Source organism: Hippocampus bargibanti, linkage group LG08, assembly GCF_051943395.1.
Source record: "Hippocampus bargibanti isolate YZ-2025 linkage group LG08, ASM5194339v1, whole genome shotgun sequence".
NCBI classification, from domain to species: domain Eukaryota; kingdom Metazoa; phylum Chordata; class Actinopteri; order Syngnathiformes; family Syngnathidae; genus Hippocampus; species Hippocampus bargibanti.
This window is the reverse complement of record NC_142741.1, coordinates 13,876,579-13,895,165: the sequence shown is the minus strand read 5'-3', so window position 1 is coordinate 13,895,165 and position 18,587 is coordinate 13,876,579. Positions and strand designations below refer to the sequence as shown.

At 43.4% G+C, this 18,587-nt stretch overlaps 1 protein-coding gene across 3 annotated transcripts in view; it reads right to left on the bottom strand.

Annotated features, from left to right (window-relative positions):
- Positions 1–2,509: 2,509 nt before the first annotated feature.
- raph1a (Ras association (RalGDS/AF-6) and pleckstrin homology domains 1a) overlaps positions 2,510–18,587 on the bottom strand; it is a 138,612-nt gene continuing 122,534 nt past the window's right edge. For 2 of the 3 annotated variants that reach the window (XM_089002011.1, XM_089002013.1), the window contains 4 exons: positions 13,559–13,657; positions 13,370–13,490; positions 12,037–12,164; positions 2,511–10,620 (listed from right to left, as the gene is read on the bottom strand). In XM_089002011.1, coding sequence (XP_088858137.1) covers positions 8,374–10,620; positions 12,037–12,164; positions 13,370–13,490; positions 13,559–13,657 — 2,595 coding nt within the window. In that variant the 3' untranslated portion in view covers positions 2,511–8,373. Of the gene's footprint in view, positions 10,621–12,036; positions 12,165–13,369; positions 13,491–13,558; positions 13,658–18,587 lie in introns of all 3 variants that reach the window. The other variant, XM_089002012.1, reaches the window with a different exon arrangement.

Sequence of the window (18,587 nt, the reverse complement as noted above, 5' to 3'; positions counted from 1 at the left end):
TTCAGGGAGGTTGCTGTGCTCCTCTTTCAGAGTCACCAGCCATTGTGCACTGCTGTTATGTACGACCTCCTTCTCCCATATGCCTTTCCAGTATCTTTCAGTTTCCAGCCTTGGAGGGTCTGCTCTGCTGTTAGAACCCTGCCACTGAGCGTACACTTTCGCAGGTTGTGTTGCGAACAGCCTGTTTATTCTTCTGGCCTCATTCTCTTTCGTGTACCTCTTTAGGCGACTGGCCAAGGCCTGGAGCCTTTGTTTGGCAGTTTCGAGTGCTTCAGGTATGGTTATCTGCATGTACCTCTTGGGTATTGGCCTTTTATTCACACCTCTCTGGGTCTCCGTCAATTGACTCACATCTTTCCGAGCCGCCTTGATCTTGGCCTCCAACCGTCTTTTCCATGGTGGGTAATGAATCTCGTGGCTCTCATGGTTGCTCTTGTAGCCAAGCATGTCTAGGATCACTGATGCTGAGGTGTATATCAGCTCATTGGTTTCCGTGATCGTTCCGGTCGGGATCGTTCTCAGTGCTGCATTCACAGTTTCCATGAGACTTTCAGGTGGTACTTCACATAGCCGTTGTAATCGGTGCCTTCGTTGCCCAGTTTTCATTCTTGCCATGATCTTATCTCTCAGGTCATTTGCTGCCTCGCTCAGCATTTCATTTATTGGGGCTGGCTTCCCAATCTCATTATTCATTGGGGCTTGCCTCCCAATCTCTGGTTGAACCTCTTCCTGTGATGTGGCAGCCTGGGGCCCTTCACCTCGGAATTTGTGTTGTACCTCATCAATCTCAAGTTGTGATAGCAATTGCCGTTTGTGGATATTGGAACACTGAGCTACTAGTTGTTTCATGGTCAACCGTGACTGTGGGTTTCGAAGTAACCATTCAGCCCCCATTCTCCGCATGTAACCCCTCTGACTAGGGTTGCTTGAGTAGTAGCATTCCAACAGAGCCATGTTATCGCATCTCGTCCATCTCCGCTTTGTATATATATATATATATATATATATATATATATATATATATATATATATATATATGGGGCGCTTGAAATAAAATGTATTATATATATATACAGTAAAGTCTCGTTATATCGATATCGGTTATATCGATAGTACCGCTTATTACGATACTATTTCTATGCACGCAAGGAGAAAATTACATGCGCGCAGGGTCGGATATATCGATAGTCCCGGTTGTATCGATATTTTTCGGACTCCCGAGAATATCGATATAACGAGACTTTACTGTATATATATTGTTAGGTTAAAATATTACATATTAGCATTTTACGGTTATCTTTAAAATTGTAAATATTATGATAGGAATTAAATATTTACCTTATTGCGCAACGTCGTAACCTAACAATTGGCATGTTCTTTGTGAGACAGATCACCAAAGAAGCCGGCAAGTTACTCACAGATGATTTATTTCTAACAATTTGATCTAATGCAGAATTCTGGGTCTCAGCTCCCTGACACAGAAAATATTTGTGTGCCCCAAATCAGTAAGAGTGACGAAAGACAAAGACTAAGGCTGAGCAGCCCAGATTTAAAGGTGTCCCACATGCATATTCAAATTTGGCTCAAACAAAGAAATCAGCAGTTGATTGGATCCCTCTCCTCTGATGTTGTCATCCTTTTGGTGCGGTGTTGTGGAGACGGCTCCAGTTGCCTTTGCCAAGATAGCGTTGGTTTATGTTGTATCCCTTCACCTCCTTCCTTCAGCCTTGGTCAGGTCGTAATTTTTCCTCTCCTTTTGGTGATACGAATCAGCGTGGAGACGTCTCGAGTTGCTCTTTTATCTTTCCTTGGGTGATGAGGACCAGCTGACCCCTTGACAACCTGGTTCCTGAACAGACACAACTCCACAAACAAACATGCAAACCTTCCATGCCCGCCCTGCACTTACTCCTGTTGAAAGCAAAGCACTATCAATGCTGAATAACTCAATTGTTTTACCGCTTATCCTACACAGTGCCTAACATGGCTAAGTAAATTTATTACTTCCTTTATTGCAGACCAGCCGACCCCTTAACCCCTTGGTATCTAAACAACCACAACTTCAAACATGCAACCATTCCACATCTGTTCCTTCACCCATCCACTGAAAACAAAGCAGCATTTATACTAATTAACTCACTATTTTAATGTTCATCCTACAATGTTAAAAATGGCTAACTCGATGTATTTATTTCCTTCATATATATATATATATATATATATATATATATATATATATACAGTAAAGTCTCGTTATATCGATATCGCATATATCGATAGTCCCGGTTATATCGATACTATTTCTATGCACGCACGGAGAAAATTACATGCAAACAGGGTCGGATATATCGATAGTCCCGGTTATATCGATATTTTTTCGGACTCCCTTGAATATCGATATAACGAGACTTTACTGTATATATATATATATATATATATATATATATATGAAGGACACCACATATGAAGCGCCATGATTTGGCAATATAGCATCAACTTCGGTGATATGGGGCATATAAGGACATGAACAACAAATAATAAGCTATAAGATGTCAACATCAATGCAGATTGTTAAATGGTTGCGCAATGCGCATGCAAAAAGTTGTTTAAACTTTCAATATGAAAAGTTATGAACTTACATATTACTGGCCTTCTATACAATGCAGTTCATAATAAGAAAATTTTTCGAAATTCACATCAAATTGAGAGTTTAATCACAGGGTCAAGAAAAGCATTCGTATTTGATTAAAAAAAAAGACTGACTGTAAGAATGATACGAACCAGGTTTGACTGTCATCAAAGCGTCCTTTCGGCTACATCAAAGAGCTCGGTCCCCATTTTGAAGAATGTAATCATCTTTGGCTTGGAAGAGCTTACTTATTTCAGTTTACTTATAATAATAATAATAATACATTTCATTTATAAGCACCTTTCAAAACTCTCAAGGTCACTTTACAGTCACAGGATGAGTTTTTACTCTGTATATGTTCAACAAAATAATTTACGAGCTGAATGATCAGCCTTGAGAGGAACAGAAACAACACGAGAGGATGACAGCGGTTATCCATTGCTAACTCTGGTTAGTTCCTTCGGCTGGTGCTCTCCGGCTACGAGTTAACAGCAGCTGGATGTTTGTCCGATCGGTTTGCTCCACTAATATGGCGATTGCTCTCTTCCACCACTGAAGCAACTTTCTACCCATTGTAAAGCTGAAAAGATGACAGCGGGGATTCACTGTGAGTTCCTCTGCTCGCTTCCAGCTGGTGCTCTACTGCTCTGGTCCGTTGCAAATGGCTGGTTTGTCCGCTGGGAATTAGTGTAACCTTACACCTTATTTATGCGTGTTACCGCAATTGGCTGCCACACAACGATTCACCATCGCGTTATTTATGTAGGTTTCCTTCTAATTTCACAATCAACATGGTGTTTTCAGACTGAACAAAGTACCCAAAATGCACTGTGTATTGCTTTCTCGGTCAGGGGGAGTTCCCTCCACAATGTCACTTTCGGCATCAACTCTGAAACAAGACTGCGTGAATTTTAAAACATAAAATATAGCTATATGCGGTGGAATCTAAAATGCGGTCAGTAGAAATCATTATGGACGCAACGTGTCGGGAGGTCTCGGTTGTCCTTTAAACCGCACATCACCATGGTGATTTAGTGAAGGGTTTTGCTGTTTTATAAAAGAAAAAAAACCTTCTTTTACTGCCCTTTCAACCCAATCCATTTTCTTTCGCTAAGATTTTAACCTCACTGTCGTCAAATTTTCTATGCTACAGTTTATATAAAGAATGCTGACATGACATTTTAAACAAAACACGTAAACTGTTGCCAATCAAATGGTGAATAAGCTGCTCTGTAGAGTTCTCTTCTTTTCCTTTCAAGGGGTCGCCACAGCGAATCATATATATATATGTATATATATATATGGAGCTGGTAGTGGATTTCTGCAGGAAACAATCCTCATTGGCACCGTTGAGCATCCAGGGTTCGGACATTGAGAGGGTGACCTCCTACAAGTACCTGGGTGTTACTCTCAACAAAAAACTGGACTGGACTACAAACACGGATGCCCTAATCAACAAGGGACAGAGTCGCCTCTTCCTACTTAGGAAACTGAGGTCTTTTGGGGTTCAGGGGTCACTCCTAAAGACTTTATGACTCTGCCGTGGCTTCAGCCATCCACTATGGAACTCGGCACAGGAAGAGACTGGAGCGCCTTGTCAAGAGGGCCAGTTCTGTCCAGGGCTGCTCGCTGGACTCTTTGGAGGAGGTGGGCAACAGACGGACGCTAGCTAAACTAAATGCTATGATGGACAGCCCCTCCCACCCCCTCCTGTTCACACTGACAGCACTGGGTAGCTCCTTCAGCCAGGGACTATTACACCTGCGGTGCAAGAAGGAGAGGTACTGCCGCTCGTTCCTACCGACTGCTGTCAGGCTTCGCAATTCTCAATGATCACGTGTCAATGAAAAAAAAATGGAATCTTGTAATTATGGGTCGATGCAATACAGCTACATATATGAATATGCCTATCTTGATACTTGCACTATGTAGTTTTTATGAAACGTTTTTTGCACATTTACAGTATACAGTTCCATCCATCCATTTTCTGTCCCGCTTATTCTTCATTAGGGTCGCGGGGGTGCTGGAGCCTATCTCAGCTGTCTTCGGGCACGAGGCGGGGGACACCCTGAATTGATTGCCAGCCAATCGCAGGGCACACAAAGACATACAACAGTCACTGTCACACTCACACCTAGGGACAATTTGGAGTGGCCAATCTGCCTGCCATGCATGTTTTTGGAGTGCGGGAGGAAACCGGAGGACCCGGAGAAAAACCATGCGGGCCCGGGGAGAACATGCAAGTTCTCCACACAGGGAGGCGGGAGCGGGATGCGAACCAGCGACCTCTGCACTGTGAAGCTGGTGTGCTAACCACTCGACTACCGGGCCGCCCCAGTATACAGTTGACATTTTTAATTTTGCTATGCTTAGAATATCTTGTTCTCTCTACTTTCACCCCCCCACCCCCTTTCAAATTGCTGCTGTGGACTGCAAATTTCCCCATTGTGGGAGGATAAAGGTTTTCTGATTCTGAGGGTTGTGTCAGGAAGGGCATCCGATGTAAAAGCTTGGCCAAAACAAACATGTTAATCAAACTCTGAAGATGGAGTACACTGATTCGCTGTGGGGACCCCTTAAATGGAAAAGCCGAAAGGAAAAGATATACATGTATACTGTATATGAATTGAATCTTGCAACCTTTCGCCAGGCTTCAAACTTAGATTTTTTTGTTGTTGTTGTTGTTGTCAAGAATCAACAAGTGGGACACAATCCTGGACTGGAACAAGATTTATTGGATAATTTAAACTTTTTTTACCAAATAAAAAACTGAAAAGTGGGGCATGCAATATTATTCGGCCCCTTTACTTTCAGTGCAGCAAACTCACGCCAGAAGTTCAGTGAAGATCTCTGAATGACCCAATGTTGTCCTAACTGACTGATGATGATAAATAGAATCCACCTGTGTGTAACCAAGTCTCCGTATAAATGCACCCGCTCTGTGATAGTCTCGGGGTTCTGTTTGAAGTGCAGTGAGCATAATGAAAACCAAGGAACACACCAGGCAGGTCTGAGATACTGTTGTGGAGAAGTTTAAAGCCGGATTTGAATACAAAAAGATTTCCCAAGCTTTAAACATCTCAAGGAGCACTGTGCAAGCCATATTGAAATGGAAGGAGCATCAGACCACAGCAAATCTACCAAGAGCACGATGGGGGATAGAGCTTTCAGCTGCTCTGCCCCAAACTCTTGAACTCATTTCCTCCCAACATTCGTAACATCGATTCTCTTCCCACTTTCAAATCCCATCTCAAAACCCACCTATTTAAAATGGCATTTTCTGTGTAGCTCTCTCTTGTTTCTATTTATAATTGTATTTATTGTATTCTATTTTCAATATATTTTATTATTGTATCTGTGCTTGTCTGTGACTGTAAAGCACAGGTGTCAAAGTCAAGGCCCGCGGGCCAAATCCGGCCCACCACATCATTTTTTTCGGCCCGCGAAAGCAAATCAAACTTGTTAAATTCCATGATGATTGCTAAAATCTGAGCCAAAATTTCATATTTTTGGATGTCAACCACAATAAAAGTCATTATTCTTGACTTCAGATTTGAAAACGAGTTATTCATTAATTTGCTGTGTGCTCTATATGTAATATTTGAAGGGATTTGAAGATGGTTAAAATTGACGCGAAGATGGCTGGAGCCAAATAGGAACATTCTGGAAGAAAACCTGTTTGTATCTGCACACGACCTGAAACTTGGACGGAGATTTAGTTGTTATTTATTTAACAGGACAATGATCCAAAACAAAGCCAAATCTACAATGGAATGTTTCAAAAATAAACGTATCCAGGTTTTAGGATGGCCAAGTCATAGTCCAGACCTGAATCCAATTCAGAAACTGTGGAAAGAGCTGAAGACTGCTGTTCACAAACACTCTCCATCCAACCTCACTGAGCTCGAGCTGTTTTGCAAGGAAAAATGGGCAAAAATGTCAGTCTCTCTATGTGCAAAACAGATAGAAACATACCCCAAGCGACTTGCAGCTGTAATTGGAGCAAAAGGTGGCGCTACAAAGTATTAACGCAAGGGGGCTGAATAATATTGCATGCCTCACTTTTCAGTTTTTTATTTGTTAAAAATGTTTCATTTATCCAATAAATGTTCCACTTCACGATTGTGTCCCACTTGTTGATTCTTGACCAAAAAAAAAAAAAAAATCATCTTTGTTTAAAGTGAAAGGGGGCCGGATACTTTTGCAAGGCACTGTATATTGTGCGTGTTGTCTCTGCCCAATGAAAATCTTTCAATAATTGATTTACTCAATGGTTGATGCCGCTGACTAATACTGAAGTAGCAGATGTTAAGAAAATAGAGGCAATTCAAGAATAGTGTTTATTGCCAGATTGGTTAGTAAAATGACGGACTGGATTTCTAAGAACCGAGTGTTGATGTATCGAGGTTTATGTTGAGCAGTCCAAATCAGACGTGAGCAGTCACGTGGTTTTGGTTGGCTTCATTAGAATGCGACACACTGCGATCTGACATACTGCAGATCCCTAATCTATAATAGTCAAGCAAGAATTTGGTCATATATCATCACGTTCCTAAAATAATGGCCCTAGTTTGGTATTTTTTTGTTTCAAAAGGAAAACCAAAAAACAGAAACAAAAATACAACAAATGTTACTAAGTTTTGAAACAAGGATGCAGCATATTTTTAGAAAAGGTGGCCAGCACCATGAGATTTTTCAAGGCAAAAAAAATAAATAAAAATACAAATTAAATATGACTGCCAACATTATTTGAGGTGGGTGATAATATAATACTAAGGGTAATGAAATGATGAAATTACAAGTTATCATTTGAACAGTTTACGCAAGATGAACACTTAAATAATATTGTGGCAATAACATCTTTCTTCCAGCATTAAATCTTACAAAAAAAAAAAAAAAACACACCAACGGTTTGAACTGAAAAGGCCCTCATGCTCCTCCTCGTCTTTGACATACATTAACGATATACACAACTGGTTACATCGGCCGGCATCCTTCATCATTGCTGCGGTTCCATTTGGGTACCAGCTGTCATGTTTCTAGAACAATTAAAACCTCTCTAATGGTATGAGTTTACTATCTTTTAATGCAAAGCTGAACAGATAACGTTTTTTTAGGAGCTTGCTAGAGACATAAACATGTACAGTACAGACATACTGTAATTGCGTATATAATGTTTCTTGGCTGAATAGCTTCACCATACACTGGTAATGAGAAGAACAATAATGTGAATGATAATGCTATTAGGTCAGTCAATATCAAGCAAAAGCAAATCTGTTTGGTGTATATGTTCATTGGGATCCAGTCAGAAGTGGCCCGCCTTCTTCCTTCCACGCGTGTGATTTGATGGGACCAATGAAATCACTACTTTGGCTGGATCGATGAGGTTTCTTCAGCCGTCATCTGTACAAATTTGAAGGTTTCGGACGTTTCGCCTCCTATCCAAGAGGCTTTGTCAGCGAACTAAAGTCTGACTGGTCGCATCGGCCCTATTTATAGTTCGCTGACGAAGCCTCTTGGATAGGAGGCGAAACCTCCAAAACCTTCAAATGTGTACAGATGACGGCTGAAGAAACCTTCTCATCGATGGACCACTCCTGTACGACAGAGAGTTTACACAGACGTACTTTGGCTGGATTTTGGTCTGACCGCATCTTGAAGATTAGGGAACGTCACACAGCTCCAAGATGGAAGATGATTCCACAGTGGGGTGAGAATTAATTGTTCCAAAGTTTTTTTGTCCTCTACCAATCGCCAGTTAGTTTGGTACTTTGGTCCCGTTTTGGCGGTGCGGGAGGTGGTCCTCGCCGCAAAGTTGCATAGCCTGAGATGTTGGCGTTGTGTTTGGTGGACTGGGAGTGCGCTTGGTGACGGGACAGCGTTTGTGTGTGCCCGCGCGTCACCTGTTGCTGTTGCAGGAGCTCGGGCGGCGGAGGCGGGAGGAGGGCCATGTCGTCCATGGTGGTCACGGGCTCCATCTTGGAGGAGGGAATCAGATTGGTGGAGGTGAGCGAGCCGTGGCGGGAAACGGACTTCCTCTTCAGAGTGCGGTTGAGGTCCTCCAGGAAGTGAGTCTTAAGTGTCAGGGAGCTCGGTGATGCAGATTTGGGTGATGTAGGGGGAACGGGGGAGTAGGCGGATGTGAGGGTGGGCAGTGGGGTCTCAGAAAGGGGGGGTGGCGAGAGCGCCAGCGAGGTCGTCGTGTCGTACGCGCTCGTGTTGCTGGACCGCCGGTGTAGCGTTGGGGGTGCCATTGCTCCCTTTTTCAGGGAGCTTTGCTTCCACGAAGATGACAGCGGCGGCTGTTGTTGTTGCTGTTGCTGCTTCTGAGGCTGGGGGTTGACCACCGCCACCTTCAATGGGTTATGGAACTCTGATGGGTGGGGTGGAGGAGGAAAGAGCTCAGAGTCACTCGGCGGGGGTGGGAAGTAGTCTGGGTATGACTCTAGGTGTTGCGGTTGGGAAATTGGCAGCGGGGGTGGCGAAGGGAAGTCTGAAGAAGACTGCTGGTGCTGGCTTGATTGGAGCCCCTGGAGGGCCAGCGGGAGGTTGGCTAAATTCAGCTTACCTGGCTTTGGAAGTGGCGTCGGAAGTGCAGAGGACTCTTTGGAAGGCGAGCCGGTCGCTGACGAGCAACTCGAAGACGTACCGGTGGCTTGTCCGAATTTGCTGAGCAGGCTCTCTACTTTCTTGGGCCTGTCGTCAGGCGTCTCACCCGAGTTGGAGCGAACGGAGGAGGCTCTCTGCGGGGTCGGAGGAGGCCCGCGTTTGGCGGTACCATTGAATGAAGTAGAAGGTGAGTTTTTGATAGGGGAACCCATCTTTGAGGAAGGCGGAGGGGGGAAGTCATTCAGGGATCCGTCAAAAGGAGGTGGGGGGAACTCAGGCGACTGGGGAGCGACAGCGCCGCCTGGCTGCCATTTTGGTTTTGCCTTTACTGCTGGAGGAGAGTGAGGGGCACCGAACTTTGATCCTTCAAGGGAGTTTGAGGAAGGAGGAGGGGAGGAGGGAGCGTTTCCCGGAAATTGATTAACTATCTGCTTGACCAATGACGAGGTAGCCATGGAGACAGAAGAGGAGAAAGAGGAAGGAGAGAGGACAAGGTTTTTGGAGGAAATGCTGTGCTGCTTAGGCAGCGTGGGGGGTGGCTGATTAGGAGAGTGGCCTGTCGAGAAACTCTGCTGCTTCTTCACAGGCCCGTGGCTGCTGGCAGGCGGTGTGGGAGACACCGGGGAAAGCGCAAGCGGGAGGGAAGAGGGACCTACGGGTTTTCGTGCAGTTTGGGGAGGAAATACAACCGTGAAGGTTTTGGGTGGTGCCCGAGGTGGGGCGTTGGGGGACAGCGGCCGCAGGGCTGCAGAGGTCGAGAGCTCAGTCGGAGGTGGAGGTGGAGGGGGAGGGGGAGAAGCTTCTTCAGACATAGCTGGGGTAAAGTCATACACCATGTTGGGAAACTTCTGCGCCAGGAACTGCTGGAGGCCAGCGTTGGACAGTTGAGCATGGTGATCCAATGTGGGGTCGAAGGGCGGAGGCAACTCGTGGCTTTCCAGGATCTCTAGTGGAGGAGGTGGTAAGTATGATGGTTCTTGCGCCTCATCCTCTGATGGGGAATGAGTCAGAGCTGAGGGGGCAGGCTGGGCGAAATTCACTGCGGAGCCAGGAACCGGAGCTGGGGGCGGTGGAGCGTTGCCACCATAAGCAGCCGGAAGAGTGTTGTAGTTTGGCACTGGGGCGGTTGCAGCCGGTGGCGCCCTGGACTGGTTCTGGTTCTGCAGGCGAGCCAACGTGCTGTACTTGACATAGGCGGCCACTGATGCTGCCTGGCGGGCCTCACTTTCATCCACAGACAGAGATGAAGAATCGTCGGGCTGAACCATCCCGTCAGTGTAGCTGCTACGGGTGGGCGACGTTTGAGCCTGCGGGAGGTGCTGGGAGGAGACGCTGGGGATTTGCAAAGGGATGGGCCTACTGATGGCCTCCACCTTCATCATCTAGATTGAACCAAAGAGACACATGGGAAGGTGGGAAACGAAATAGGGGAAAGAGAAGAGTGACAAACAACCGTTATTGTAATTTGTAGCAACCAAATGCATGAAGTAAAACAGCAAGAGCCAGGGGAAAATGCACCGCATGCAGACAGACCAGGAAACCACAACCACTTCATTCCAGTAAAACCATGAGAGCAGACCTTTCAGACATTTTTCGATTAGGTATTTTTGAGTGTGTGCTTACAGAGCCGATGTGCGCTGCTTCGTTGAAATATTTAGATTGATTTAAATGCCGCCACAACATCCAGCAACCACCATGCACACTTTCAAATGTTTAAACGTTTGCAAATCAGGCACTTAAATGTCCGATCTGTCAGCACACCACCCACTGAGGGGGCATTTCAAAGTACTTGTGTTAGAACATGTCATGACACCACAAATTTCAAGCAGTTTAGTTTAAAGCTGTTTCACTGGACTGGAGAGTTACGATTAGGATATCGATAAGTTTGATATCATGCGGACAGCAAAAAAATACTACGGTATTTATTCGAGTATAGCGAGAAAAAGTTTCTACCTAAAGAAGAACTCAAAGTTTGGGTGTGTGTTATAAACAAGGCCTGGGAAAAAAATCATATACAGTAAAGTCTCGTTATATCGATATTCAAGGGAGTCCGAAAAAATATCGATATAACCGGGACTATCGATATATCCGACCCTGTTTGCATGCATTTTCTCCGTGCGTGCATAGAAATAGTTTCGATATAACCGGGACTATCGATATATCCAATATCGATATAACGAGACTTTACTGTATATTTAATGCTCTATGCCTTCCAGGAAGGGGCAGCATTTCCATGGCGATTCTCGCCCTTCAGTTTCGATTCTCGGAAAGACCCAGATCACGCATTCCTTTTTTTTAATTATTGTTGATTACCATTTCTTTAGCTACGCTTCATTTCCTTTCTTCGCCCACACTGAAACGTGAGTTAAGCATTGCTGTTTTCACAATTATCAATATTCAGAGTTTTGATTCAGTGTTTACATTGTTAATAAATGATTTCTATCACAATGCTTGGTCTGAGCCGAGAAAAAGTGAAACAAAATTTTATACCGATTTTTAATTAAAAATTAGGGGTGAGCGTTATACACGTGTGCGCGTTATACTCGAATAAATACGGTAATCAAAATCATACAACTGTACACATTCAAAACTATTTCCTGTCTAACCTCTGCCACGAACACAGTGGCACAGCCACAAGCCCTTTCACCTTTTACTGCTGGCAGGAAAGCAGAGTGGAAACGTGGGAATTGTGGTCTCACGAAAAACAAGGAAAGGAGTTGTTTGTGTGTGTGTGTGTGTGTGTGTGTGTGAGTGTGTGAGTGTATTCGCGCGCTAATATGAATTTGCTGTAGGCGCACCTCTCCCTGCGTGCCCCTCCTCCACGCATCCGAGAAGATGGAGCTGACAACACTCTGGGAGCGGGCATTGCTTGATGATGTCGTCTCTGACACTCCACTGTCTGAGTGGATGGAGTTCGACTGAGACTCTGGAAAATCAAGAGTAAGTGTAAGAGTATTTTTGACAACTTGACACACAATAAGACGACGAATCACAAAAAAACATTGTTACGAAGTATGAAGGATTTTTTTAAATTAAGGAAGTACCTACCACAAATGCTCCCTTGCTTATTTTATGGTAAATATCCCTTGCTGAAGATTATGCTCCAGTTGTCATTTGTCGTCATGGTGCACAATGCAATGTTTGCGTTGCGTTGTCGGCTAAGCCACATGGACTCCTCTTTCTAAGCGCTTTTCAAAACTCTCAAGTACACTTTACAGAACAAGCGTTCGTGACTGTAAAGTACTTGAGTTTTGAAAGCCGCTTAGAAAGAGGCATCCACGTGGCTTGTAGCGGTTTGCTTGTAGCTTTTGCTTTATTGAATGAAACAAAACATCTTTTTTTTTTGAAGAAGAAGAAATAGTCGGCCACCCGGGCCGAGACGTTTTGAAAGTTGTACGCCCAACGTAAAAGTTGTTACGCCCCGGGCCTCCGGGCAGACGTTCAAACACTGGTTAACTTTAGGAACGTTTATTTTATATTTTCTAACACTGGAAATCTGCAATTGATATGTCATCAACGACAACCTTAATTTGATTGTGTCATTTAAAATGTCACTAGATGTGCCATTTTAATAAGAATCAAACGGATTTGACTGGCTTTTTTGTTAAATTCCATGAGTCTTAAGTTTGTATCTCTCTGAGCGGCGAATTTGGCTGTTTGCAAACATGAAACATTTTTTTTTGTCATGGTTCATTCAAGGGTGCAAAACGTTACAAAGATATTTAGAAAGTTAGTTTTTTTTGGCACCATGAAATTTTTAACATGTTAAATATTTCCTCAGGACAAGGACAACAGTGATAAGTTTTTATTCACTCAGCGATATAAACCTTGTCATTTGTTTTCATTGGAGTAACTTTACATTTTAGCAGATATTGGGAATTATTTTCCTTTAACTTTTGACACATTTAAGAAATATTTTTTAAAATCTATTGTTTCAGAACCTCTTACTTTAGAAACAGTTGAGGACCCATTTGATTTATTAGAATTTTGGACATTTTTAATTTGATCTCGTCGGTAGAATGTCAAACCAAAACAGATTTACTTTCATATTATTTCATCTCATTTTGAGCTCATCCATTTGGACTGTGGCCCTAAATAGACATTGGTGCTAAACCCGTGAAGACAAGTCACCTGGAAGACTGGAGGAGGAAGACACTGATTTGATGGAGGAGGAGGACAGTGACGACCAGTCGTAGGCGGCCTCTGTCCTCCTCATGGCCTCCTGAAAGTTGATGTACAGCTGCTTGCCATACTGGAAAAACACCACCAAATATCAAGACTATAAGCCATTGTTGTTTTGTGTTTTTTTTGTATTGTTACCTTGGCGATGCGAATACTGTTGACCCATTGCTGGAGTGTTCTGATGTCATCGCAGCAGAGATACTTAATGTACTGAGACTTCTTCTGGATTTGAGGGTGCTGCGTAAACACATGAATAAAAATCTCTACAAGAGGTATGATCACTATGACATGCTTCCACTTCCTAAAATGCAAAAAAAGACAATGGATGATAAACCTCCTCTCACAACTTGAAACATTTAAAATCTCTCAAGCACTAAACATGACGACTGCTAGAGGGAAAGAGAGAGCTTGATATGAAATACTCCATATTTTGTTTTACATTCTCAAGGTCACAATGTTTTACATTCTCAAGGTCACAATAAAGTGGGATGAAACTTGGACAGTTTTTGACAACATTTTCTAGAAATAATTACTTTCAATGAAATCATATTGATATTTTACCACAGCTTTTTATCCCCCCCCAAAAAAAAAATCATGCTGCTATGTCTCAAATGGTCTATTGTAGTGACTTTCAAACCAGTGGCACACTGGTGTGACACGAGATAATTGTCTGTAGTGATGTGACTGACTGTGCCGAGGCTCCGAGATGTGTGTCAAGGAAACAGGTGAAAACAGTTGCGATGTGCGATTTGAGGCGTGGGTCGCTTTTGCTTTTGCCACACCAAAAGCCTTGGAAAGCATGTGGCTCTGCCCGATGCCTCACGAGACGAGATTTCTCCATCATTACCCACTAGTAGTTTTGCTGGTCATTTGAAATAATATGGTTCACGGAGACAACAATGAGCTGACTGCTGACACACCCAACTCACGTCTTTAATCGGCATACCGTCAACTTTGGCTAATAGCTGCTCTCATAAATGATTACAATTCCGGTATAAAAGTTGCAGTACGCCGTATATTATTTGAAATGATAAAAAAACGTAAAGACAAGCGGAAATGCAGACAGCCCACCGCGCATGCGCACGTTATTATTTTATCAATTCGACCAGACGCAGTGATAAATGATATATACAGTAAAGTCTCGTTATATCGATATCGTTTATATTGATAATACTGCTTATTACGATACTATTTTCATTTCTCTTGCACATTTCTAGTCTTTTTATGTATCATTAGTTCCGTTTAGTACAATTCGTGGTTTTTACGATAATCGTACGGTGCTCCTTTTCATCTCCCGCCGGCCATTTTGCTATGTTTATATCGATACAAGCCATCGGTCGCGCCATCGGTCAACTTGGTCACGTGTCTTGGTTACGTGACCAGCTCCCGTGAGCAGACGCCATTTTCATTTTCAGACGGCAGCTCGTGTGTATCAGACGGCAGCTCGTGTGTCTTCAACAATGGCAAAACGAAAGAATTGTGATCTCGGAACAAAGCACAGGGCCATCGTGGCTGTTGAGAATCCAACACGGAGCAAATACTCTATTGCAAAGGAATTTGACGTGCTGCAAAATACTTTTTATCAACGTGGTTGAAGAGTAAGGATAAAATAAAGACGGCATACGAAGCGCTGGACTTCGGACCTGGTTCAAAGAGGATGAGAAAGGCGGCGCGCCCTGATGTTGAGGACACGGTGGATACCTGGATGATGCAACCGAGGAACCAGGACATCCCGGTATCAGGAGTGATGCTGCAGACCAAGGCTGAAGCGCTTGCAAAAGAATTGCGCCATGACGACTTTAAATGCTCCAAAGGCTGGTTAAATCGCTACAAGGAACGAAAGGTACAGCAAGTCCTGAAGAATGAATGACTCTGTGTCTTTGTGTTGTCGTACATGTTTGTTTTTCCCAAGATGGCGGCGCGTGAACATGTGGCTCCCCTCTCCTGGCAAATTTGCGTTTTCATGTTTCATGTTTACTGTACTGTGTTACTGTATGTTTGTTAAAGTCATTATAAGTGCCTTGCATGCTGGGTCCGAGAGGACATTACATAATGTCATCCGTGCTGTATGTCATGCATATTAGCATACAGTACTGTATTTGACAATAAAGATGACTTTGATTTTTGACTTTGAATGATCTGAAGCTACGCAAGATTACTGGAGAGGCCAAGAAAGTGGATCAGAACCAAGTTGACAACTGGCACAATGGCAGACTGCAAGAGCTGCTGAGGGATTACCACCCCGACGACGTATACAACGCTGACGTGACTGGTTTGTTTTACAAGCTGCAGATAGAGAAATCATACGTCTACAAGGATGAGGATTGCCGCTGGGGTAAACGTTCAAAAGAAAGACTTACAATCATGCCGTGCGCTAACATGACGGGTACCGATAAATTACAATCTATTGTTATCGGGAAATCAAAAAAAAAAACAAGGTCACCTACAAAGCAAACAAAAACGCTTGGATGACGTCAGCCTTTTTTTAATGAATGGCTGCAAAGCTGGGATAAAAAGCTCAGGCGTGAGAACAAAAAAATATGCTTGGTCATCGACAACTGTCCAGCCCATCCCAATCCAGACAGCTATGACCTTCGATGCATCAGGGTGGTCTTTTTGCCACCAAACACCACAAGCCATACGCAGCCCATGGACTAGGGTATCATCCAAAATCCAAAAATCCACTATAGAACATTTTTTACAGGAGATCATGAAAGCGATGGAAAAGGGGAAAGAGCTGCAATGGACTGTTTTGGATGCCATTAGAGCAATTTCCAAAGCGTGGAGCACAGTGTCAGAAAACACCATCAAGAACTGCTTCCGTCACTGAAAATTTGAACATCCAGGGTGCAGTGACGGAAGCAGTGAGGAAACATCTGCAGCTAATGAAGAGGATGACGACAACATTCCTCTTGCAGTGTTTGCTGAAAAGCTAAAAGTCGCCGACATTGCATCGTATGTTGCAGTCGACAAAGACATTGAGACATTCCCAAGCTCATCAGATGCGTATATCGCAGCAGAAGTCAAAGCCAAGTATGCCCCAGGAGATTCCCGTGATGATGATGATGATGAGGATGAAGAAGAACCGACTGAATGCACACCTATTGCAACACCGACAAAAACGTTGCAAGTTGCTGCGGACATGCGATCTTTCTTTGAATTCGTAGAAAATGCATCCGTTTTTTTAGAAACGTTAAACAAGATGGAAGTGTTTATATTAAAATATAAACATGGGAAGCAGAAGAAGATTGATGACTTTTTTAAATAGCATACATAATTGCAGTGTTATGTACATGTACCGTATATGAATGCAAGCGGTTTTTGCAACAATGTTTGTTGTTTTGTCTGCTGAAGCGTGATGATTTTGAAAATGACTGTACATTCCATACTGTGCATTAAAGGACAGCCAACATAACTTTTTTGTTTCTTGACTGACATCAGAAATAGGTTTTATAGCATCTACAATACCCAAAACACGCAGTATGATAAATGCAAAACACCAATAAAAATGACTTCACGTCACGCCAAGACGTCTTGCATTGCTGGAGAATCCAAACAATGGCTTCAGATTCGGAGAATATGCTTTCTTTGTTGTACTAAGTTCATCCTGTCTACTTGATATCTAATTTAAAGCAGATTCTTTACTTACAGTGTAGGTGTTCAAATACCTGACATGTTTCGGCGTCCACTTCCGCCTTGGAAGAAATATGCTTTCTTGTTACACATGCATTCATGGATATGATACAGAAGAGAAAGAGTAAAGCATACATGTTTGCAATCGATTAAATATTTACTGTACTGTACTGTATACTGTATCCTATGGAGCCTGGGTGCCCTCTACTGGCGGCTTTCGGATGCAGCACGGTTCTCAGACAAAACATGCATACATAATGTACAGTAAGATGTAAGCGTTGCAGTGTTACTTTATGTACATGCCCACTACTGTATATGGATGCAATCGTTTTTGCAACAATGTTTAGTTTTCATTCCATACTGTATTAAAGATCCCCCAGTCACGTAACCAGCTTCCGTGTTTATCCTGTCGACGCAAGCACAATAAAAAAACTAGCGATTGGCCGAGACTGTTGATAGCTCACAGCTTTCATTACTGCTGCAAAAGCATCTGAAACATACTGTAATGCTCCTCAGCATGGGAAATGATGTGCACAGTCGCTGTTTAACGCGGGTCGGTCTTTTTAATAACAAAACGTAGCCATTATCACATCCAGATACAAACAAGAGCTGTTGTTACGTGACAGCTGCGCGCCGGCATTCTATCCAGGCACTCTCTCAAACCCTGTTGTCGGGTCCTCCCAAGCCCGTGTCACGTAATCAGCTTCCGTGTTTATCCTGTCGACGCGAGCACATAAAAAAAACTAGCAGCATAGCTTATATACAGTGCTGTTGTTTGACACCAATTAAACCATGGATTTAATAGAAGAATTGCGATATCCGAACAACGTACAAGGCAATCGTGGCTGTGGAGGACTATCTAACAAGCAAATCCTTCATTGCGAAAGTTTGACGTGCGGCATCAACGTAAGTGATGTAAACGTTGCAGTTTTGGTTTTTCATCCATGTACAGTATTTAATTGTGCTGCATCCAGATATCTTTATGGCTTGCAACAATCATTGTTTTTCATATGATTGTACATGCTGGCGTTCGTGGCTTTGTGTGAATAGAACTTGAGGATTTAGCATTGGTTGGTTGCATTTTTGAAAGGAAATAGTCATTAAAAAAGTGGAAAGACGTTTTTATTTTATGCACAAGTTTATTTTTTACTTCACTACTGTCAAAAAACATGTTAGATACGCAATCCATGAACCCAATGATAAAATTACATGCCTTGCCATGCCATTATCGTTCACCATGCCCCCCCAAGCAGTGTACAACAATGGTATGGCTGATGAGTTAAATACATACTTTTGCCGATTTGAAAAGGACACCCCCATTTCCCTGGTCTGCCCAACATTACCAGAAACTACCGTATCTCCGCCCTCTGCCCTACAGATCCACGAACTGGACGTTAGACGGCTCTTCAAGCAGCAGAAGATCAAGAAAGCTGCGGGACCTGACAGAGTGTCCCCCTCCTGCCTGAAAGTCTGCGCTGACCAGCTGGCTCCGGTCGTCACACAAATCTTCAACAGATCCCTGTGAAGTGTGTGA